Below are 25,181 nucleotides of genomic sequence, written 5' to 3' on the forward strand. Positions count from 1 at the left end.
TAGAGATGCTTATATTTTCCAGCAACATAGTATTCCTACACTCTATCTTCACCAAGTCTGACGCTCCATATAGAGACTTATTCATCTGAGCCCTGGAATCAGCAACCATGTGAGGAGAATACCTGGAGAGTTGGGTAAACTTGATCCCATACTCTTGGACTGCTATGCTGCCTTGCCTTAAGTTCATAAATTCTTGAGTTTTTGCCTCCATTAGCTCTCTTGGGAAAAACCTATCCAGAAAGGTCTCACTAAATCAATCACAAGTGATAGGAGCTGCATATGTACCCCTGTTATCTTTCCACTGAGTATACCAGATATGAGACACATCTTTAAGTTGGTAAGATGCTAACTCAACCTGATCATTCCCAATTACCTGCATTACTTCAAAGATCTTTTTGACCTCATCAATGAAGTTTTGGGGATCCTCACCAATCTGCGATCCTAAGAATTCTGGCGGATTCATCCTAACAAAATCTCGCACTCTAGCTGCAGTTGACCCAACATTAGCTTTTGCCAGAATTGGAGCCCGCTGATTGTTTTGGTTGGCCACACTCTGAGCCAACATCTAAATGGTGTTCTGAAATTCTGCATTCGAAACTTCTTGATCTGGGATTGAAGGAGCTGCATTTGTGTTCCTGGCATTCACATTCCTAGCGTTAGCTCTACGAGGAGGCATGATCACTAAAACGTCGAATGTCGAGTTAGAATGGAATTGGATCATACCTTACGCACGATAAAAGTAACAAGAAAATGGAGATTTTTCCTAAAACACTTTGTAGCCTCCCTCTCATTAGATGTGGTGTTCTTCACACCCATGAAAAGGACTTTACTTAGTGCAGCTTTTCCGACATCCTAGGACTCTTAAACCTAGTGCTCTGATACCAAGTTTGTATCAAATTTGTACTAGATGGGGAATACCCATATACTAAAACTGAATATCAAATCTGAGAGTTTAATACAAAAGAAACATCAAACTCAAATACTAAGTTGAATCTAACTATGTCTGAAAATAGCCTCTAACTGACTAGAAGTGTTGGGACATGCCCTAGATAAGTCTAGCAAAACTGAAACTAAAACAATGAAAATTGAAAGATAACATGACTATTGTCCTCGAAGAATGAGGACTCACCATTGATGTTGCTGAACTGGAGATCAGAAATTGATCTGAGCGTGATCTGGATGCTGAGAATCTGAACCTACATCACAAGAAGATGTAGTGCAGAGTATGCGTCAGTACTTGAAAGATACTGAGCATGCATGATAGAGTAAAGCTGAGATAAACATATAATTGAACAAGCAATAAAGCAAAAGTATAATTTGAACATGATATCGATACTGAATACTGAGCTAACTGAATGCAATGACCAAATTTAGACATGTTGATGTTGAATACTGATTATACTGAAATGTGGTCAATGCAATAGAGTCTAACTGAACTGTAGGAGCTACTAATAATCGATAATAAAACCACATAAGCAAAATATGGAGTCCGATGTATACGCCCCATCGAGAGGACCTAATACACCCGACCAAATGTGTAGAGGCATGCTGGCGTGATCACTAAAATAATGCCTAAAAAGGGGACTTACAACCTACGTAGCTCGTAGTTCTGGGACTATATGGGTGACTGACCCTAGTCCAACTTGGTTTTATGCTACTCCCAATAGATTAAATGATTAACACATTATGACTGAATTTCCGTAATATACTAGATAGATCAAAACTGACATGCAAACTGAGAATGCATATTAATATATTGATAATGACACATTCAAGACTGAGGCAAATATATCTGAAATACTGAAATATCTGACCTAGCATGTGTAATTCAAGGACTAAAGAAATACATAGCTAGGGTTCTGAAATTCATGCGAGAAACAAAGTAATAACATGATAATCTAATTTGGAACATGTAAATAACTAATTCATGATAATTTGTTGAAGTTCTGGAGACCCTAGGTTTAGTTGATAATAGGGGATCAAGAATCTGACTGAAATCTAGGGACCTAATGGGCGAAAGGTACCCACTAGTGAAATCCCACATACCTGGTGGCGAATTCCACGGAGAAATCCTTCGATTTTAGGGCTGGAACTGGAGGAAACTTGTTGCGTTCTTGAACTAGGGTTGCTCGACCTCTTCTCCTCTCTAGCGTTCAAATTTTCTAGGTTTTGATTAATGATCTAACTTAGGTAAGTTCTAGTTATGTTTCTAGGCTAAAAGTGACCAAAACCACATAGTTTAGGGTTAAAACGACGTAGTTTAAGGGTCCAACGAAATAGGAAAAGACCAAAAGACCCCTGACTTAAAGCTACATACGGGCTGACCACGGGTCCTACCACGGACCGTGTGAAGGACTACGGACCGTGAAGGCTCCCGTGGTCTTTACTTAGTCACGGATTCTAAGGCTGACAAGAGGGGGCTACTACCTAGCTTTTCACGGACCTTCCCACGGCCCGTGTGAAGGACCACAGACTGTGAAGTTCCCCGTGGTCTTCACTTGGGCATGTGGCTGAGGTCAATGAAAAGTTGGGCTACTGTCTAGGGTGCTACGGACGTTCCCACGGACCGTGTGAAGGATGACGAACCGTGAAGGTCCCCATGGCCTTCACTTGGGTGTGGGGGTCTAAAGGATAGCCAAGGGGATGCCACTGCCTAATCTTGATGGACGCCACCACGGCCCGTCATCAAGGCAGTGGTTTGATGTCTGGCCTAGAGGGATCCAAGTCATTACCACGGACAGGTCAACGGACCGTGGACCATGTCACAGTCCGTGAACCCTGTCGTGGTTCACTGCGCCAGGTAAGTTTCTGCAATTTTTTTCTAGGTCTGGTTTTCGAGGTGTTACAGTCCTTTTCTTTGTAAAGGGTGATTGAGAAAAGTGAAAAGTAAAGTAAAGTAATAGTCTCTTTCTTTGTAAAGGGTGATTGAGCATAAATGATATTGATTATTTTGGGAGTAGTATCAAGCACCAAATCGGGTAAGAGTCTATTATAACTCAAAAGTCTCAACAAACTACGTAGCCAGTGTAAGATAGGAATGCACTGATTCTTCGTGCGTCTCAGCACTGCCTTTGAGAAGGGCTATTAGATGGATCCATAGTTACAATATCATCCTATACCTTGGCAAAGTATAGGATGGCTCTTGCAACGTGGGCTAAATGTTGTATCATTGTTAGGTTCATAGTAATGGTTGTTGGTTAGACAAACTCCCTACAAAGTAAAATATATTATTTTCGTATTACTTTTATTGCATATCTCATGGTAAAGCTTAAATGGCTTTCACTTCATGTTCATGTATTGATTCAGTTGAGTTGCTTTCATTCATTCAGTTCAGTTATTTGTTTATTCAGCCATAGTACATACTCGTACATTTAATGTGTTGATGTCATTCGACCTGAATCTTATTGTGATGCAGATATATGTGTTTAAGATCATCAACAGACTTTTTGTTTAGATGTAGGGGGTGAGGACAAACTAGTTCAACACTATGAATAGCCTTACATACCTGGAAGAACAAAGTTCTTGAAGAAGTTTGAAGAAGAACTTGATTGGAAGCCTTGAAACTCTAGCTTTTGTCTTCTTTGCGGGGGGTTTTTGAGTTGGGGGAATTGAGAGCATAAAATAAAAGAAAATTGAGTACTTGGTGGAATATATTCCTATAATTAAAGTTAAAACGTCATGGTTTGGGCTTAGGAAAAGTGGAAAAAGACAAAAGAATCTCCACTAGAAAGTTGTCGAAAACCTTCCACGGGGCTATCTACGATTCATGGTTTGAAATATGGATCGTAAATTCCATCCGTTAAATTCATATTGAAAATTTAAGGCTGAAAAGTTCATTCTATGGGTCCAAACTACGGCCCGTAGAGGTTTCTACGACCCGTAGATGGGTCTGTAGGAACTGAACCCCAAAACTTGATCCTCAATACTTTTTCCACGAGTTGACAGTATGGGTTGTAGTTCAATCTACGACCTGTTGAAGGATTTTATCGTTCACTGACTCAGAAAACTCTACTCTAGTAGTCCTTGGTAAAATGGTTATAACATTTTACTTTGAACTTGAAATGAGGCAAACTTGGTGGATTTGGAAAGACGACTCATAGATATTTAATTTCATAGTTCATGGACCACATAATTCATTATGTGCTGAGAGATGTGATCGTATGAAGTTGACCTAAGTAGAATCGTATATCAAAACTTAATCGGTAAGGAAGCTTTCAACTCAACATTGTGTTAGGGGTTTCTAGTGACCTTAATTTATATCCAAATTTATTCTCACACTAAATAATTAACCTTAACATCTAAGAATAATTTAAGAATCACCTGACAATGCCTTTTTACAAATGAAGAATGATTCGGGTCTTAACATGGAAATTTTTTGGGGTGTTACAACATCACCCCCTTGGGATCATTCGTCCTCGAATGATGGTTAAGCTGAGCATGGAAGGAAAATGAGTTACTCTTATTATCTTTTTACTTTTGAACTTGTCTACTAATAGGCGGAACTGATTCATACTGAGAGTTTTGAAATTGAACTAGAGAACATTAATCACGAATGATATGAGTTTGAACATAGTCACGCTCTATCTGAAATTATTTGACATGAAACAAGGGTGTACGGGCATGAAGTAAGAATAAGAATATTATGCCTTAAGCAATACGATTTGGTAGCTACCAAGCATGGCAACACCTCTAAACTATGCTCTTCTTTTAGACTACCACACTTCATTAGCTACAACCCATAGCTCTCACAAGGGTATATGACTACCTTTACAAGGTATAAGTATAATTGCATGATTTTACTGTGTTCAAGCCTAACTATAAATCACAAGGTGCTACACGTAAGATAATTATACTGATATAAATCACAAGATTTAGGTTCTATGACTCTATAGGAAATATCATCCCAAGAATACTACTCATTACCACTGCATTCAACAAAACTTCAAGTCCTCCATGCATCTAATGCATCATGTATTCATCCACATGTAACAACACCACATTCATGCCTAGAAATATAACACTTCCATGAACTTTTACTAACCAATTCTTCTAAGAATTTCTCACTTTCTCGCCATTTCTATCTGTAGAAATTTCATGCATTACTGTCAGGAACTGACTAGCTAGTCTCATGATCTAACTATTACTCGTAGCTCATTCTTCCTCCACATTTATAACCTTAGATGGAATAAACACACTACTAGTATGACAATAAGAAACATCAACCTTATCCTTCTATCATCACTTAACTACTATCATCAACAACATTATCAAAACTAAAAAGGATTACTGAAAGATCTTTAGGGCAAAAGATCATAAGCACGACTTATTTGAGAATTATAATATAAGAATATGCATGGCATAGCATTATGTTTCTAGCCATTGAGAATAAGTCATGAATTCACGAGATTGAGCATACTATGAGACACGATTTCTTATATGAATAGGTTCATATCATGATATTGATATCCATAACTTTATGGAGCATAAGATTAAGATCAATGGGTTAAAGTTTTTTCCCCTCATCCTGGGAACTAAGCATAGATATGAATCTATCTGAAGTGTATGAGCATAGGTCATGGACACAATTATGTTATTAGAAACATCAAGATGATGTTGTAATGACTGAACTTTGAGGAATACGCTAGAGTATAAACGTATCGATATATCACTTTAACTCTTTCTAAATACATCACTATCTGATTCTCAACACTTGACTTGGTTTCTCATCTTATCATCTCCCCCTTAAGTCTGAAGCTGTTACTTTAAAGCTATGAATCTATTCTATCTTTTCTAAATTAGTCTATATTCAATTTACTCTAATACTCAAGAAAGGCTAATATTATGACTATTGAACTCTCCATATGCATGTACTAAGATTCCTTCTAAGACCACTTTCTGAAATGTTTCTCTTAACCTTTTCTCATTGGTTTATAAAGCCGCTTAGTCTAACTCTTAAAAGTCTGACTTCTCCTTCTCAGTCTACTAATACAACCTTTCTAAGTTCATATCTACCTACTAGAGGAAACTTGAACTATATTTAAGAGGTTCATCATTCGCAAGGCTATATAATATCTCTTCTACGTACCAAACTCTTAGGGGTAATAAATAATGCTTACATTAGCATACCCACATTGACAGTTCAACTATACTATCTAGGCACACATGAAAAAATCATAAATTTAATTAGAACCTTGTCTTAGTACATACAATCTCGGATACACTTCTTAATGCTCTTGTTAATCTAATGACTTAGCCATGTATGAAGAGAAACTCATTGATGAAGTTCTAACATAACTTGAATGGAACCCTAGCTTGAATCTTGGGTGGAAGGTTTGAAGCTTAAATCTCTTGTTCTTACCTTGAGAGAAAATGTTGAAGAGAAGAAACTTCGATGTGGGGGGAAATAGGAGAGAATGGGAGGTTAGGATCCTTAGGTATCACTTAAACCCACTTAGAATGGGACAAAACCACGTAATGTAGGAATTAAGAGAAAGGGAAAAGACCAAATACTCCTGACTTATAAATTGGTGGAGCAGTCTACGGATGCCTTCCACGGACCGTACACCACTTCACAATCTATGAAGGTGTCCATGAAAGGCTGGAGGTCTGGTTCCTGAAGGTCGTCTCCCACGGAAGCTTCTACGGTCCGTTGATCAATTTATGAGTCGTACAACTATCTGTGAAAGACAGAGTCTGAGTTCTGGGATCCTTAGATTTACGGACACTTCTACAATCTGTGAGAGACTTCACGGCCCCGTAAAAACTCCCGTGAACACTCTTCCAAGTTTCCAACTTTCTGAGTCTGGCTTACGGATCTCATTAACGACCCTTTGGTGTCTTTTACGGTCCGTGGAAGGGTCCGTACAAACTTATTTCTGCAACATTTCAATACTTTCTGATTCTCAAGGTCTGATCTAAGCTTAGAAACTTTTTGAGTGTTACATGATCCCTTCCCCAATTATCAAAACCTTAGTATATTTCTAAACTTAACTATAAACTTTAGTTCGATTTCTCTTCTTCAAGATAGATGTTTCATTTCCCTTTTATGTAAAGTCATTGTCTTTCACGCGGACCTACTTGTTCACGTCTCACGTCTATTTTTACCCTATACAATATCTAAAATAAGTATCAAAACTTGCAATTTTTGTAGCTTAAAAGTTGTATCATATAGAAAAATATGGAGTGTTTGATCATGAAAATTGTGAGTATTTGAAAACAGTAATTTTGTTTTAAAAATGAAAATGACATTTGAAATTTGGAGTGTGTTTGATCATGAATTACAAATTGGAGTTGCTTTTGAATTTTTGTAAATATTTTAGAGTGAAAACAACTTTTGATATTAGTTTTTTCAAATTTCTGAAGATTCAGAATTAGACTCCAAAAAATTTTACAAACAAACGTCCTTTATATAACCAAAGATCACTTATTTACCTACCAAGCAATGAAAGGAAACAAACATTTTATTTGCGCAACTCCTGGCCCGTGTAGAAGCAATAACTCAGTTAGGAAATTTTCATTTAGGGAAATGCCACAAAATCATTTGCATCCACAACTTAAGAAGCCAAAGGAAAAAGGACAAAAGATACAACCACCATAAGCTTCTTCAAGTCTACATGGTTAAAACAATACAGTTTTTTATTTCCACCAAGTGAAATGGCAACCACTTTGTAAACATCTTTTCTCCGCAAGCTAAATCTACTTATCGGCCAGGTTGACTTGTTGCTTAACTCTCCGAGCACATTCTGCAAAATTTTGAACCACATTAGCACAACTTAGGGGATCCTTTTCATGTTCCTTGTAGCATTTAAAACAAGCATCTCTCTCATCCAAGCACGGGATAGGCTTTTGATTTGGAAGTTTGAATTCCTTGTCGTGTAGATCCTTTGCCTTCTTTGTCACTTCTTGCAACATTTTTTCCTCATGTTTCTGCAACTTCTCCACAACCTCCTCGCTCTCTTTAATCACAGATCGAATAGCATCTAATTCTGCAATTGCAGGATGAGGTGGTGGAGGGACTGGGATGAACAAAGGAGGCTGAACAGGCCATCCTGTAGCAGCAGGCCCCCTCACTACATCAGGATCACTAGAGATTAGCTTCTGATGTGTTGTTTTGTTTTCTCTTTGTATCTTTGTTTTCGGTTTCCTCGTTTTCTTCTTCAATTTTTCACCCTCATCAGCAAGCTGTTTAACTAAATTGCTGTGGATCTGTATAGTGAATGATTCACCCATGACGACAGCAGCTCTTCACAAGTATCTGAAAGATCAATTCATCCTAGTCATATAAAATGACAACTTGAGACAAAATGAGAAAACTTGCATCTCAATAACGGAAGACAACATAATACCAAAAGAACGAAGCAGTTAAGCCAAGACAACCAGTATTGATGTACTTCTGGAACAGTTCCTCTTCTTTTCTTTTAACTAAACTTCCCTATATAAAGTCATTTTTCCTTGTGTTAATCATCTTTTGCTTAAGTAGTGCAGGAATGTTCAAAACCAGTGCAACCAGATTGCTATATTGATCAGATTATGTGTATGGTTGTTCATGTATGTATAAGCAATCTTTAGAAAATGCTAGCCAGCCAAATCTGTCAAATAATTTACACCCAACAACATTTACTAAAAGAAAGACCAAGCACATGCAAAAGTAATTAAGATGGGCAACTGAAAAAAAGGAACAGGAAAATCTAATTGGATCATTTCAGAAATAATTAGAAATCTCAATGATTACCGAGACATCCACAATCATTTTTTTTAATAATTAATAAGACGACAAATAACTAGTAATCAGAGAATCGTAAGTTCCACTTTGCATTATTTTTAAAAGTTGTTTTCCTCAAGAAACTCCTTTGGGTGTTTATCTCTAAAATTCTGTTTTGATGTATTAAAACTCCATATGTTCTTACAGAATTGGTCACTCAAAATTATGGTCATTGCGAGCATTGGAGTACTAAACCAGTAAGTTCTTCCTTTGGGGTAGTATATAGAAAGCAATCAGGAAATATTGGAAGGAGTTTGTTGTGAATACTGGGTTCAGACTTGGAAATGGCAGGAAAATATCATTTCTGGAGTGATAATTGGTTTGGACATGGTCCTCTTAAAGATTCATTTTGACCTCTACACCAGAAACTACCATATGGAAGATGCTTGGAGCTAGCAGGGATAGGATCTCTCTTTTAGAAGATTGCTAAATCATTGGAAGATCAAGAAGGTGGCTGAAATCCTGAAGACACTAGAAGTCTTTCCAGCTATAAGAAATACGGATCATTCAATGGAATGGAACCAGCAACAAAATGGTTACAGGCAGCTCTGCTTATCATCTTCTCTCTGATACTAACTACAATAGTTTTGATTAGCCTTGGAAATCTATCTGGAAAACCAATATCCTTACAAAGTGGTCTGTTTCACTTGGTTGGTGGGTAGAAAAGCATTTTTGACACATGAAAACTAACAGAAAAGGGGGACCCAATTGACTTTCAGGTGGTTTTTTGTGCCAAGAAGAGGCAGGAAACAAGGAATTTGTTTCTTCACTGCAAGGTTACTGGTATATTATGGCAACTGTTTATGTCTTTGGCTGGGACAAATGGGTAATGCAGCAGGTAGTAACAGGCAGAAGAAGTGGTGGAAGGTTATCCCAGCAAGCATATGGTATTATGGTGGACTGTGGGGAAAGAAAGAATGCTAGGTGGTTTGAAGACATTATGCTCTATACAGAAAATCAAGACGAAGTGTCATTTGTCTCTTCTTTTCTGGTGTAAAGAAAAGTTATGCAGATTGTAGATGATGCAAAAGAGTTTTTTGAATCCTTGTAAGATGAACGAGGCCTTTGTAATTGTAAATATTGATACCAACACCTCCTTGGTGCTGATGAATACATATGTTACCTTTATCAAAAGAACTTGTTACTTCTTGTCTTTTCCCCAGCAATATGGTATACTTCTCTAGACAGATTATATTAGAAATCTGATAAACATGGGAGGTCACAGTTGCAGGCATAACAAAGACAAACTAACAACAATAATGAATGTACAGTGCAACTATTGTGGTATCTCAGCCAAATGGAAGACAGAACACAAATTTAAGGTTCCTTTTTCTTTTCGGGGGGATTTTTTTGGTGGTGGCAGCCTGCAGGAACTGTGCAAAAGCTAAGGAGGTCAACTCTTTGGATGGAGGCATGGGGAACCAAAGAGGAAAAACTGATGCAAAGGAGACACACACTCCTTGGTGCTACTTATGTACAGAGACATCTCATGATCACTCAAAGTTAAACTCAAATAGTAAGAAGAGTGACTCAAAAGAGATGTAGAATCTATGTGAACTATGATGGGCCATTCCTAAAACTGTGCAAAGATACTGAAGAGTTGGAGAACAAGGGATAGGAGATGTAGAAGCAACAGAGCTTGCAACAAACAGTGACCATGTGGAAAAAGAAATTTCTGAACACATAGAATCCCTCATGAAATTGCAAATGATTCTACATGACACCCCCACTTGAACAGATCAAGAAGATGAAACTCTTCTTAGGCATTGGCGTATATGCCTTAGAGGTCCGGGAAGCAATTTACTTTTTGGATATTTTCCACTTATTCCAGACCTGCATCTCTAACATATTAGATGGATGATACAGAGGTTCTATCAAAATCACATGGAGGAAGTGATCAAATTTTTCGGGAATCATCATCAGGTACTTCTGTAAACACAATCGCTTTTTGTCCTTAGTAATTCTATTGAAGTGCATCTTATACTTTTTACAAGAATAGTGCTTCTTGAAATACCATAGCTATTTAAGGGTAGTGAATGTTCCAACATTGCTGTAAAAATGGCTTCTCATCGTGATATTTTTTTGGATCTTCAGTTGTCAACTTCTGTTAGAACATTTTCTGGTAGTTTTCTAGGGATGTTAAGATTCAGAATTTTGCATTCTTAAGTTGTATTTGCTTTTTGTATAGTAGTAATGTAGTATATAAAAGAAGTTTTCTAATACGAGAACTGCAGTGGCATTAGAGTGTTGTTATCAATGTGTCTCAGAGACTAAAACAGCTCAGTGTTTTCTCTTGTGGCTGAAAAATAATATGTAGGTATTCTTTTTCTAGAGGAAAGTGTGAGATGGAAAGAGAAATGCCCTTTTTTCGTCCTATAAGTTTAAGCAAGACATGGGGAGGGCAGGGCTTTCTGATTCAATTGTATTGTTTTCATTGATTTTATCTCTTACTGCAACACCTTATCTCTTGGAAAGTTGGAATGCAGGGAAAATACAAAGTTTTCATCAAAGCCTTATCTCAGAAGAAGCACAAACAACAATTGCAGATCAACCTTAGAGGTCGTGAAAGCACGAATGCATATCAGCAATTAGTCATCTAGATTCGTAAAATGCAAGTGAAAGACTAGGTGTGGTATACACCCACTTTTCCCTACTTATCTACTAGCAAATGAGCACCTCGTGCACACTTGGGTATTGTACTATTGTATAAGCCCATTGAGTTATTCTTTCTTTCTTCATGACCAAGAAATCCATCAGAAGCCCACAGTCTTCAAAACTCAGGACAACAGGTCTTCCCTCTACCCTTCTCCACTTGCATACCAGACTTAAATAGGAACGGTGCAGAGCTCAAACCTATAACCTAAGTAACAAGTCCCTCATCACGTGCCACTCGAATTAGGCCCATCTAGGTTTTCAGATAGCTGATTCTTACTTCTTAAAGCTAACTTAGTATACCCATGACAAATTTATAGCAACTATGTCATAAAAAGTAAATAGGAACAAGTATAAACTTGTAAAAAATCATAAAAACATTAATATCACAGCTGAGTGAACAGAGCATTATAATCATATATACTTATTATTATCTTTTGACAACCGTGGTCTCCGGGTCAGCTTTGGCACACCTGAACTAATTCCACGAGATATTCGCCACCTCCAACAAGCAATAACTCTATCTACCATACTAAGGTTCGAGTTTAACACATTAGATATCATTACCAAAAGTAGGAACAAACAGACCATTATAAACCCAAATTCACCGATACTTGGTGTTAAAATTCATCGCAAAAATGAGATACATGTAAAAAAAAATAGATACATACATTCGATTCCGACAGGAGAATTGTGAGGAGATCGCCGCAGAAAGAAATGGAGAAGACGAGACCGGCAGAGAAGATTTTGGCAAGAAATTTCACGCAGAATTTGGGCTCTATTTGCTAGTTTTCCATCTGACCCGTTACAACAGAACTTGGGCTTCATAGCCCATCTTTGGATCTCCTCATACCCAACATTTCTAAATTGGATCAAATATATACAATAAAGTAGGGATATTCACGGTTTGAATAAAAATTGATTTAAATCAAATCAATTAAATAAGTCAATTTTATTTGGATTTGATTTGGTTTTAGATTTTTAAAAACCGATAGTAATTTGTTTGGTTTGATTTTGCGCAAAAAATTAAAAATAAGCAGACTGAACCGACAAATTATATACATATATTTTATTGTTATACATACATAATATATTATTTTTATAAATAAATTTAAATGTGTTATATATTTTTTCAGTACAATTTATTTATGAAAGCAAAAATGCTCCAGACAAAAACATTTATCTTGTTGATTTCATTTATATGAGTGTCTACGACAACTATTAGTGGTACTAGGAATGTCACTATCTCTTCCTTCTAGGCTAAAATGGTGAATTTTGAAGTTTTATCCATAGTAAATTTAGTGGTCAAAAGTTCTGTAATGTCAGTAGTTCCAACTATTTTTCACTTTGAATGAATTGTTGTCTTTTTTCTCTCTTTTAAATGAATCGTTGTTTTTATTTTTATGTATGGTGAATAACCAAATGACCGAATCAAACCGATTAATGTGTATTATATTTGACTTGGCTTGGTTTTGATGAATTAAAAACATACTAATTTGGTTTGGTTTTTAATGATTTAAAAACAGAACAATTTGGTTTGATTTTAGTTTTGATCAATAATCGACTTAAACCGACCCATGAATACCCCCACCCCCCACCCCCACCCCTACAATAAATATAGTCATATATTTTTATTTACATAAAATAGTCAAAAGGCATAGAAAGATACACTGACTATACTATCTATATGTGAGTTATACATTATGATACACTCAAAAAATTGAATATAGTTCAACTATCCATGGAGTATACACTGACTATTTAGTTTCAACCAACAAAAATCACCTCTAACAGTCTCAAATTTAGATATGAAATTCTCTCGATGTTTTGAGTCTTCTAGTATATAATTCGCGTGAAACAATTTTCTTTTTTGTGATACATCAAAATTTGAAGAAAAATGAGAAGCAATGAAGAAGAAGAAGATGCAGAAAAAGACGCATAAGTAGAAAGACGAAAAAGAAGAAGGAGGATGACGAAGAAACGACGCACAAAAAATAAGGATGACGAAGAAAAAGACGCAAAAAAAGGGAGGACGAAGAAGAAGAAGAAGGGTTGTTCGGCCATTTTTTTCTGAAAAAAGTATGGTTGAATGATCATTTTAGGTATTTTTTATAAATTGGGCATAAAAGATAATAAGTAAAGCTTATGGACTGATATTTTGCATAATGTTTTCTTTTAATTTTTCATAAGTTTAGCCGCTTAAATTAATTTTAGACCCATATATCTATAAGTTTAAATTTTACACATACGCGTGGAGAATGACATGATATGAATGCCAATAATTTTAATTGCCCAGCTTTGAATTTTTTTTTTCGTGATCCCACTCTTTCACTTAGAAGCAATTGCCTATTTTTTATTTTTATTTTTAAAATAATTTAAAGGAAAGATGAAAGATAAAAGAAAACAATGATCATTGCATAGAAGTTATATTTTTTAGCCAAGTTTGTTGGTTCTTTGGTGCTCTTTCATTTATACTCTGTGTAATTAATATACAATAAATGTACACTATGTGTATAACTAGCATGCATACATTTTATACCAAGTATATATTGATTATATATTTATTATACACAAATTATACAAGAAAATAATTAAGTGGGTGAGATTACAGTAAATACTGATAAAAAAATGTACAATGTATAATATATATATATATATTATACATTGTACAGAAAATACAGTAAATACAGAAAAATAGAAAATACAGAAAATACAGGAAATACAGTAAATACAGAAAAATAGAAAATACAGAAAATACAGTAAATACAGAAAAACAAAAAATACAGGATTATTAAATCAGATCAAATAATTATTAAACAGAATAACACTATAATAGTATTACTGATNTACATTCAGTTGTCCGGACACCTTATATGAGGTCAGATTGTTATCATAGTTACTCAATGGACGATACCTAAGTACCAAGTGGATGTTAGTACGTGTATATTTTAGCTATTGAGTGGATGGTAGTACATTTATATCTGAGCTATCAAATAGGTGATAGTACATTCATATATGAACTATCAAATGGAAGATATCACATTCATATCCTAGCTAGTGAGTGGATGATAGTATACCTTTATCCTAACTATTGAGTGAATGGTAATATACATGCATACTTAGTTATCGAGTAGATGACATATTCATACGAGGCCTCTCATGGCTCTTGAGTTATAGATAATCTGTCAAGCTAAGTTATGTCTCATTATGCCTTGCATATTAATATATTTTATTCGTATCGACACTCCGTTGTCATGGACATTACATTTCGTGTTGTAGGTGTAGCCCGTGTAGGTAGAGGTTCAAATAGGTCCCTCCAATAAACATTTGTTGAATTCAACATTTGGTTTGTTAGAACCACTCCTTCTGAAGCCATAGTTACATATATGTAGTGATGCCCAACGGGTAGGGCGGGGCCCTGCCTTAGACGGACGATAAATATGAAACTCTTAAAGGATTGTAGATCCATGTTATGTGTTAATATGTTTTGATTGGCCTTGCCAGTCTTGCTGTTAGTTGACAGTCTAATTTTTGGCCTCACCGCCTTGTGTGTGTGTATATATATTTGTGTGTGTGTTTGTTGGTCTAGTTTTTGTGTAGATTGTTCTCTATAGAGACCTTGTTGGTTTATTAGTTTTTTGAACTGGTTGAACATATGTTTATAAGTCGATATCGTCGGTCCAAGAGGTTTATTGTATAATTATACGAGTTATGTTTGATTTGCTTGGTCAAGTGAGAAATCGAATACCTATTGTGACTCACCAAATTTGGAGCGTGACGCTGCTTTGGAAGAATATTATATTTAAATCTCACTATAATATTTCATTCTTTAACTTATATCTTTATTGTTTGCAATAAAAAATGTTTTGGACCAACTTTGACACGAAAAATCTATACTTGTAATCTTACTTTCAATTTCTATTTATTTTATAAATAAATAAATATTCTTTTTTCAATTAAAGAAAATGTTTCAAACTAAGGGGTCATTTGGTTGTGAATTAGTTATTCCAGAATAAGTTATTATGGAATAACTTATTTCATCATGTATATGAGATAATTTATCCATCACTAAGGTATAAAGTGGTGGGATAAATAATCCACGTCCTAATACCTCCAAGTAAATGCATAATTACATTTGATTTTATGAGATTATTATACCTCATACCTTATATTAAATGACTCCTAAATGACAATGATACCACAGAGTGAAACCAATTATTATTACTCTATATAATCTTGAAAATTGTAAAAGGTCTTTTAAAAGACATGAAAAATAAATAAACATAACAAAAATGAATAACATAAAATCAACAACAAAAAATAATAATGTCTGATTCAAAAACCAAAATCTCCCTTATGATCAAGAAACCAAAGAGCAATTAATAAGGGGATTTTTCACATATAGCCACTTAAAAGTAGTTTAATTATGCTCCATTGATATAGTTTGCTAATTACGATTCGTAGCTATATGAATAGAAAGGAGAGTGGTGAGCGAGATTAGGAGAGGGAGGAGAGAGTGCTGAGAGGCAAATTGTATATGTATATATGTCAAATTTTATATGTATATCTGTCAAAATAATTGTATATATGTAACTGGTATACATATGTATTTGTATATCTGGCGAGTGAGATTGGGAGAAGGAGGAGAAAGGCGAACGAGAGAGGGCAGAGAGTGGAGAGCGACTACTGATTGGAAAGTCTTATTGTCATTTGTATAAATCATTTATCTACAGTTTTTTCACTTTTCATTCATTGAATGACTTGATTCCCAAAGGATGAAGGAAAACTTCTAGTGTACCCAATTGCAGGTCATACACTATATCTTGCACATGAGATAGAAAAGTAAGAGTTTGGAGAGTTGTCTGATAACCTTTCCAATTCCCGCTTCGTATATCGATTAGATAATTGTATATATGTAACTATTATATATATGTATCAATTATTATATTTGCATATATGCATACAGTTTGAATTCGTATACAACTGAATCGAGTTAAAATATTTGTATTTGTATATCCAATCTCTCTCTCGTTTTATACAAACACAAATTAAACATTGTATTTGTAGAATTTGTGTTTGTATAAAACGAGAGAGAAAGATAAAAGAGAATTGAACAGGGGAAGATTTGTATTTGTATAATTATAAGGGGTCGTTTGGTAGAGTGTATTAGAAAAAATAACGCATGTATTAGCACTGTGTATTACTAGTACCTTGTTTGATGCTCTTTTCCAACTTATGTATAACTAATGCTTGCATTAGTTATACACTCAATTGTGTATTAAAGTGTGTATTGCTAATACCATGAATTTCTAGGTATTAGCAATGCAATGGTTTTAATGCATGCATTAGATTAACTAATGACAAAACTACCCTCTATTAATAATAATAATAATAATAATTAATTATTATAATAATAATTATTATTATTATAATTATTATAATTATTANAAAAAAAAAAAAAAAAAAAAAAAAAAAAAAGGAAAAAACAGGACACATATAAGATAAACATGACCAGACACAAGTAAGAGGGAGTACTGAGTAGGATTTACAAAAATCTGAATTTCTGCTATTTTGCTATTTTGCCGATTTCTGCTATATTAAGTTCTGTGTTCTTAAATCTGTCTGTATTTTTGTTTGTATTTTCTCTTTCTCTATTAAAGTAAAGTCTGTTTGCATTAGCTGTATTTCCTGTATTTTCTGTATTTTCTGTTTTTCTGTATTTACTGTATTTCCTGTATTTTCTGTATTTTCTGTATTTACTGTATTTTGTTTTCTGTATTTTCTGTTTTTCTGTATTTACTATATTTTTGGTATATACTATTTGAAAGTGTATCTACACTATATATAACATATATACGCTATTGTATTACAATATATCTATTATTCAAAGTTAAATGTGGAAGTTTGATTTTAGGATGTAAATGATTTTCACTCTTGAGTCTATTTGTAAAGTTAAATCAAGACAACATTGCTAATAAAAGAAAGAAACATCATAGCACTTGAGTTAGTTATACACATATGTAAACATAAGCATATGCATGGCATCAAAGTACATTCAGTTGTCCGGACACCTTATATGAGGTCAGATTGTTATCATAGTTACTCAATGGACGATACCTAAGTACCAAGTGGATGTTAGTACGTGTATATTTTAGCTATTGAGTGGATGGTAGTACATTTATATCTGAGCTATCAAATAGGTGATAGTACATTCATATATGAACTATCAAATGGAAGATATCACATTCACGTCCTAGCTAGTGAGTGGATGATAGTATACCTTTATCCTAACTATTAAGTGAATGGTAATATACATGCATACTTAGTTATCGAGTAGATGACATATTCATACGAGGCCTCTCATGGCTCTTGAGTTATAGATAATCTGTCAAGCTAAGTTATGTCTCATTATGCCTTGCATATTAATATATTTTATTCGTATCGACACTCCGTTGTCATGGACATTACATTTCGTGTTGTAGGTGTAGCCCATGTAGGTAGAGGTTCAAATAGGTCCCTCCAATAAACATTTGTTGAATTCAACATTTGGTTTGTTAGAACCACTCCTTCTGAAGCCATAGTTACATATATGTAGTGATGCCCAACGGGTAGGGCGGGGTCCTGCCTTAGACGGACGATAAATATGAAACTCTTAAAGGATTGTAGATCCATGTTATGTGTTAATATGTTTTAATTGGCCTTGCCAGTCTTGCTGTTAGTTGACAGTCTAATTTTTGGCCTCACCGCCTTGTGTGTGTATATATATTTGTGTGTGTGTTTGTTGGTCTAGTTTTTGTGTAGATTGTTCTCTATGGAGACCTTGTTGGTTTATTAGTTTTTTGAACTAGTTGAACATATGTTTATAAGTCGATATCGTCGGTCCAAGAGGTTTATTGTATAATTATACGAGTTATGTTTGATTTGCTTGGTCAAGTGAGAAATCGAATACCTATTGTGACTCACCAAATTTGGAGCGTGACGCTGCTTTGGAAGAATATTATATTTAAATCTCACTATAATATTTCATTCTCTAACTTATATCTTTATTGTTTGCAATAAAAAATGTTTTGGACCAACTTTGACACGAACAATCTATACTTGTAATCTTACTTTCAATTTCTATTTATTTTATAAATAAATAAATATTCTTTTTTCAATTAAAGAAAATGTTTCAAGCTAAGGGGTCATTTGGTTGTGAATTAGTTATTCCAGAATAAGTTATTATGGAATAACTTATTTCATCATGTATATGAGATAATTTATCCATCACTAAGGTATAAAGTGGTGGGATAAATAATCCACGTCCTAATACCTCCAAGTAAATGCATAATTACATTTGATTTTATGAGATTATTATACCTCATACCTTATATTAAATGACTCCTAAATGACAATGATACCACAGAGTGAAACCAATTATTATTACTCTATATAATCTTGAAAATTGTAAAAGGTCTTTTAAAAGACATGAAAAATAAATAAACATAACAAAAATGAATAACATAAAATCAACAACAAAAAATAATAATGTCTGATTCAAAAACCAAAATCTCCCTTATGATCAAGAAACCAAAGAGCAATTAATAAGGGGATTTTTCACTTATAACCACTTAAAAATAGCTTAATTATGCTCCATTGCTATAGTTTGCTAATTACGATTCGTAGCTACATGAATAGAAAGGAGAGTGACGAGCGAGATTGGGAGAGGGAGGAGAGAGTGCAGAGAGGCAAATTGTATATATATATATATATATATGTCGAATTCTATATGTATATCTGTCAAAATAATTTTATATGTAACTGGTATACATATGTATTTGTATATCTGGCGAGTGAGATTGGGAGAAGGAGGAGAAAGGCGAATGAGAGAAGGCAAAGAATGGAGAGCGACTGCTGACTGGAAAGTCTTATCGTTATCTGTATAAATCATTTATCTACAGTTTTTTCACTTTTCATTCATTGAATGACTTAATTCCCAAAGGATGAAGGAAAACTTCTAGTGTACCCAATTGCAGGTCATACACTATATCTTGCACACGAGATAGAAAAGTAAGAGTTCGGAGAGTTGTCTGACAACCTTTCCAGTTCCCGCTTCGTATATCGGTTAGATAATTGTAGATATGTAACTATTATGTATATGTATCAATTATTATATTTGCATATATGCATACAGTTTGAATTCGTATACAACTGAATTGAGTTAAAATATTTGTATTTGTATATCCAATCTCTCTCTCTCGTTTATACAAACACAAATTAAACATTGTATTTGTATAAAATGAGAGAGAAAAATAAAAGAGAACTGAACAGGGGAGGATTTGTATTTGTATAATGATAAGTGTATAGGATTTGTATATCCCGTCTCTATCGCTTTATACAAACACAAATTATACATTCGTGGTTGTATAAAGTGTGAGAGAGATTGACAGAAGAGAAGCGAGAGAGAGTTTGAGAGGCGAGTGAGAAAAAGCGGAGAATGACGAGCGGGATTCCAGAGAGAGGAAGAGAGGAGAGGAGAGGCGAGAGAGAATGTAATTATAGTTAGAAGTAAGTTCTGGATTGTAATTAATGCAAACTATAACTATATTAGCTAATTAACTAGTATATGTTTTATTAGCCACTAAATTTTTCCAAAATAAAAAGAAGTATACAATATTCACTCACCAAGGTAAAATTTTTGTAACCCAGCAACAATAATTAAATTAAACAACAAATTTGAAAAATTAAGTCAAAAAATAAAAAAACATAAAAAAAAGGGAGGACACCCTCCTCAACAAGCTTCTTTTGATTTATCCCACAAAGGAAGCAATTTCATGATAATCCAAGATTCTTGAAAAATTGATCACAAGTAAACGCCGGCCGTCAGATTAGATGACATATGTCGCCGGCGTTGACCGACACCGGAGATTTGCATCTACATAAAGGTCAGTGTTTTAACGCTCAATCTTCATATAATAATCATTCAGAGCACATAATAGCTTCAATGGATCACAATCTTGGGTTCACTCCATCGGATTCGAATCCATCTCCATTTGGTTCTTCTGCTCCCCCAAGGCTGCCAAAACCCAGATTGTGTAAAAAGAAATACACGGGTTCTGATAGAAAGGACCAAATGTTCAACCCTTTTAAGGGTGTTGGGGAAATTCAAGAAATGAACATGGATCATGTGGAGTCGGTTTCTGGGGAATTTGGGAATGTGGGTTTTGCTTCTGGGGTTGATAGGGGTAGTGGGGATGTTGGTAATGGAGGGTTTGTTTTTGGAGCTAGTAGAAATAGTGGTATGTTTGGAGCATATTTGAGCAATTATCAGGGATATATAGGGGAAGGAACACTTCCTGTTGATGAAATGAGGAAACTGAATATTGAAAGTGAGAAGAAAATGAATGTGGGTGGTGGTGTAAACAATGTGGTTGCTGGTGCTGATATGGGATTTGTGTTTACGGGTGGCGATGCAAAACTTGATGAAATGGTTAGCAAGGAGGTGGAGAACAAGTTAAATATCAAAAGTGAGGGAAGTGTTGACACTTCACGTAATATGGACAGTGTAAAATCCAAGTATAACGTGTTTGGCAGCTTCTCGAGTAGTGAAAATGTTGATAGTAAAATTGGTGGGGGTGTAGGGGATGAACTCTTGAATGAGATGGACAAATTGAATATCAAAGGGAGAACTGAGAATGACATGAACGACTATGCATATAAGGAAAGAGGCTCTCTAGGTGGAAAATCGGAGACCTTGCTCCATGATAAGATGAAAAACATGCATATAAATAAGCCTACGGGTTATGTTTCTAATGAGAATGTAAAAGTTGATTCAAGTTCAAGTGACCCTAGTGGAAATGCTGTTAATAAGAGTTCCAGTGGAATTTCAGATTCAATTCCTTCAGGATTCTCATTTCAGGCAGGGACACAGAATAATCAGTTTACTAATCAGGTTCATCCAGGCTATCATAGTGGTACAAGTTCAACCTCCTCATTCCCCTCCTTTAATATCCCTGGTGAATCTATGATGGGTACTTTTGAATCACCATCAACTGATAGAACTGGAAAGAAGGTTGAATTTAATTTCAGTACTAAGTCTGATGGCAAGCTAATGCAAAATCTTATACCAACTGTTAAAGGAAGCTTAAATAAGAAAGTTGAAACTAGAAGGGAAGCAACTAGAGATCCCAGATACAAGAAAAAGAAAATGAAACCTAAGCAAACACTCTCAACGCCAGTGAACTTTGCTCATGACTTTGCCCTCAGAGGAAGTTCAGAAGAGAATGCGGAACCTTCTGAACCTTACTCACCTATGGATATTTCTCCATATCGTGAAACACCGGCAGATAATACACTTTCAAGAGGAACTTCTGTGGCTTCTGATGAGTCGTTTATTCTAAATGAGAATTATGGATCTAGTGATACCCGTCCTGCTGTTTCAAATGATGGAACAGATGAAGATCTGATAGATGCAACAGAACGCTTGAATATTAATGAAAATGATGTGACATGTAGTGAGACACAAGAATTAGAATCTAGACACTCTAGTCATCATGGTGTAGATATGGACGGTCCTTCTGAAGAGTCTATTTCTATATCTGGGGCTGAGACTGAAAGCTTCAAATCTGCTACAGAGCATTTAGATTATAGTACTGATTCTTTCATAACTGCAGCAGATACTGAAGTGACTTCTAAATCAACAATTGAGAGACAAGATAGTGATGGGGGAAGTCAGTTTAATGTTGCTTCAAATTTTGAAGAGGCTTGCCAGGGTAGCTTCATATTTGCTGCACCCTCTGTTGCTCAAAATCAGGTTGCAACAGCAACACGCCAACAGAAGAAGAAAAATCGAACGAAGCTCATTAACGATTCGTGTAGTTCAACTACAAAATTGTCTTACTCATCGTCACCTGGGCAATTTTTTCAAGTTTCTGGATCATCTCCTCTTCCATCTCCAACTCAGAGTAAGAAAGGAGATATACCTACTATGATAAGCCATAGCCAGGGCAACAATGAACAATCTAGGGTCAAGGAAGTCAACCATGAAACAGTTGCTGCAAGCATGGCAGCTCAGGAAGCTTGTGAAAAATGGCGATTGAGGTACAAGTTACTGTTTTTTTAATCATGGAGGGGTCTACCTTGATCAAAGTCAGGATGAAATTTTGGGCCTATACTGTTACTGGATTGACTCTGAATTAGTAACGTGTTGTATTTCCTATCATACATGCCAATTTCTTCTTCTTCTTCTTCTTCTTCTGTTCATTATTAGGGTGTGATTGTTCAGTCACTTATTCCTTTTGGTGTATCTTTATCCGAAGTTCATACTTGTGATATGAATTTATATCAGGGGGAATCAAGCCTATGCAAATGGGAACTTATCTAAAGCAGAGGAATGTTACACACAAGGACTGAACTGTGTGTCCGAAAGTGACGCATCTAAGAGCGGTCTTCGGGCTTTAATGTTATGCCATAGCAACCGTGCAGCAACACGCATGTCTCTCGGAAGAATGAGAGAAGCACTAGAGGATTGTATGAAGGCTGCTGCATTAGATCCGAACTTTTTCAGGGTCCAAGTTCGAGCCGCAAAGTAAGCTCTATGCGTTATTAGTTTTACCTTCTCTTTGTCATAAGTTCCTTTAGTCTCTATATCGTATAGGTCTAGCTTCCTCTTACCTTTTTGAAGATTTGGTTTGCTGACAGAAGTTTGATCACTGACCTTTAGTATGCATAAACATGTCTGTTTTAAACAATCACAGTGCATGAAACACATAAAATGTTGTCTTGAAGAGTAGCTCACCATTCTGTCATTCTTGTTGGGTAAACTTTCTATGAGATGCCCTTTTAACAAAACCCTTCTTTAATGTGATAAATTAGTTTTTTTTTATAACTTGGAAATCACAAGGGCCAGCGGTGCATGCTTCAATACTTGGTGGATAATGTCTGCCTTTCTACCCTTGTTCTTAAGTATCAGGCTTCTGTTCGCAGCATAGTTCAAATCTGTGACATCCACCTAACCTACACATCACGCTCTGCGCTCGTACCACTAGACCAAAGCCCTAGGGCTAATGTGATAACTAGTTATTGGTTGTTATCACTGAAGCATCAGCATTCTTGTACAACTTCGTTGAAAAGACTCATTTGAGAAATTGAACGTCAGTATACATCTTTAGGTTCTTCTTTTAAATACCTCTGGATCTCTGTCTTCAGAAATGTTGTGCATTTATTCAACTCAATGGTACAGCTTTACTCTAGTGTTTTCTGTCTGCTGGATTCAAGGCTTATAAAAAGCTCCCAACTTTCTCGCTGAGCTAAATATATAATTTGAAGCTTCTCAAGTTTTAGCTAGTCTTAGAAATTTCTGCGGTTCTATTTACAGCTTTAAGTCTCACAAGCTTTCTTCAGCAGTCTTAATGCCATTTGAATGTTGTGGGCAGTTGCATTCCAGCATCCAGTAATAGTAGTGTTAATACATCTCATCTAAAGAAATAGTAATGTTAATACAATATATTAAAAAGTAGATACTTTCTTTTTGTAACTGTGATTTGTTATGCATTTTCTTAGCTGTTACCTTGCCCTTGGGGAAGTCGAAAATGCATCAAAGTTTTTCATGACATGCTTGCAACATGGGCCAGAGGCGTGTGTGGATAGAAAGATATTGGTGGAGGCCTCGGAGGGCTTGGAAAAAGCACAGGTACAATTATTAACTTCAGTAATTTGCTTTACATAATTATCAAACTCATCTTTTGCAGATTCTCTCCCTAGACAGGTACCACCTTTACTGCTCCTTTATCTAAATAGTCTTAGCTGTGTTTTTCTTGCAATTATTACCTCAACATTACACATGTAATGTCATTTATGCCCCAGCTTGTTTTAAATTCACCAGTTGTTTGGTGAAAGAAAAAGAGAAGAAAACTTGCAAATTATGGATTTCATAATTTCAGGGTTTGAAAGATACAACAACAACAACATACCCAGTGAAATCCCACTAGGTGTGGTCTGGGGAGGGTAGAGTGTACGCAGACCTTACCACTACCTCGTGGAGGTAGAGAGGCTGTTTCCGGGAGACCCTCAGCTAATCATCTTCAGTTCATAAAAAGAGAAAAAGAATGAATGAAACGAAAACTAAAAGACTGCAAAAGTGATATGCAACTTAACCAAAAAAAATTGAACTTGATGTTAGGAGGACCAAAGAAAGGTAACTATAGCACTTACAGAAGTTTCAGTTGACAGACAGAAGAAAGACAAGTTCGCTTTGAAAAGGAAGCAGAATGGGATATTAAAGTGGTAAAGGGATCTAGGAGGAAATCTAAAATGTATGACACTAAGAGCAAAATGCGATGGAGATGTGCATAGATAAGTTCTTTAAAGACGGAGAATGATTGAAAAGATAAGAATGTATACAGCCAAGAAAGTCATTCCACAGCTAGCTAAATAGGTAAGAACTAGACTAGAATTAAGTATCTGGTCATTTAGGGGGTAAGATCTTTAATCGTATCAGTTTTCTTAGTGCACTCTGCACAAAAGTAAAGTTTTTAAAAGAAAGCACACATGAGAATGTGACAAGAAGATAAATTATCTTTACCTGCCAAACTCACTTTAATTGGAGCCAGGATTTTTAGTTTATGGGTTCTAAATCATAATTCATTTTGTTTACTGGGTTCTGGTATAATTACTTATACATAATATCAAATGATTTTTTAATCACAAATGCAGAGTTTGAGCTAAGTTATTGGGTTCTACCGAAACTGTATCTACCAACCATGCTGGCTCCGCCGTTGATTTAGGTGCA

At 35.4% G+C, this 25,181-nt stretch overlaps 3 protein-coding genes across 4 annotated transcripts in view; 1 reads left to right on the forward strand and 2 right to left on the reverse strand.

The window, feature by feature from the left end:
- The window catches only part of LOC125843977 (uncharacterized), a 621,631-nt gene that overhangs the window by 547,073 nt on the left and 49,377 nt on the right, over positions 1–25,181 (reverse strand). The gene's annotated exons all lie outside the window — the stretch shown is intronic.
- LOC125843983 (uncharacterized) lies at positions 7,480–12,246 on the reverse strand. Of its 2 annotated transcripts, none has more exons than XM_049523189.1 (2): positions 12,085–12,246; positions 7,480–8,254 (listed from the first exon to the last, which is right to left on the reverse strand). In XM_049523189.1, exon 2 carries the CDS (start codon positions 8,227–8,229, stop codon positions 7,696–7,698), a length of 534 nt encoding a protein of 177 aa, XP_049379146.1. In that variant the 5' UTR covers positions 8,230–8,254; positions 12,085–12,246; the 3' UTR covers positions 7,480–7,695. The 2 variants fall into 2 exon arrangements, with proteins under 2 accessions (XP_049379146.1, XP_049379147.1); XM_049523190.1 differs by having other exon boundaries at positions 7,480–8,272; positions 12,085–12,219.
- The window catches only part of LOC125843961 (uncharacterized), a 28,233-nt gene continuing 23,210 nt past the window's right edge, over positions 20,159–25,181 (forward strand). Inside the window, exons 1-3 of the mRNA XM_049523165.1 lie at positions 20,159–22,492; positions 22,740–22,979; positions 23,954–24,083. Of these exons, the coding sequence (XP_049379122.1) occupies positions 20,292–22,492; positions 22,740–22,979; positions 23,954–24,083 (2,571 nt within the window). The 5' untranslated portion in view covers positions 20,159–20,291. The remainder of the gene's footprint in view (positions 22,493–22,739; positions 22,980–23,953; positions 24,084–25,181) is intronic.

The sequence above is a fragment of the Solanum stenotomum genome, chromosome 11 (genome assembly GCF_019186545.1).
Source record: "Solanum stenotomum isolate F172 chromosome 11, ASM1918654v1, whole genome shotgun sequence".
Taxonomy (NCBI): Eukaryota; Viridiplantae; Streptophyta; class Magnoliopsida; order Solanales; family Solanaceae; genus Solanum; species Solanum stenotomum.

Excerpts from the sequence above, each read along its gene's own strand:
- LOC125843983 (XM_049523189.1), bottom strand. The coding sequence starts at position 8,229 with ATGGGTGAATCATTCACTATACAGATCCACAGCAATTTAGTTAAACAG.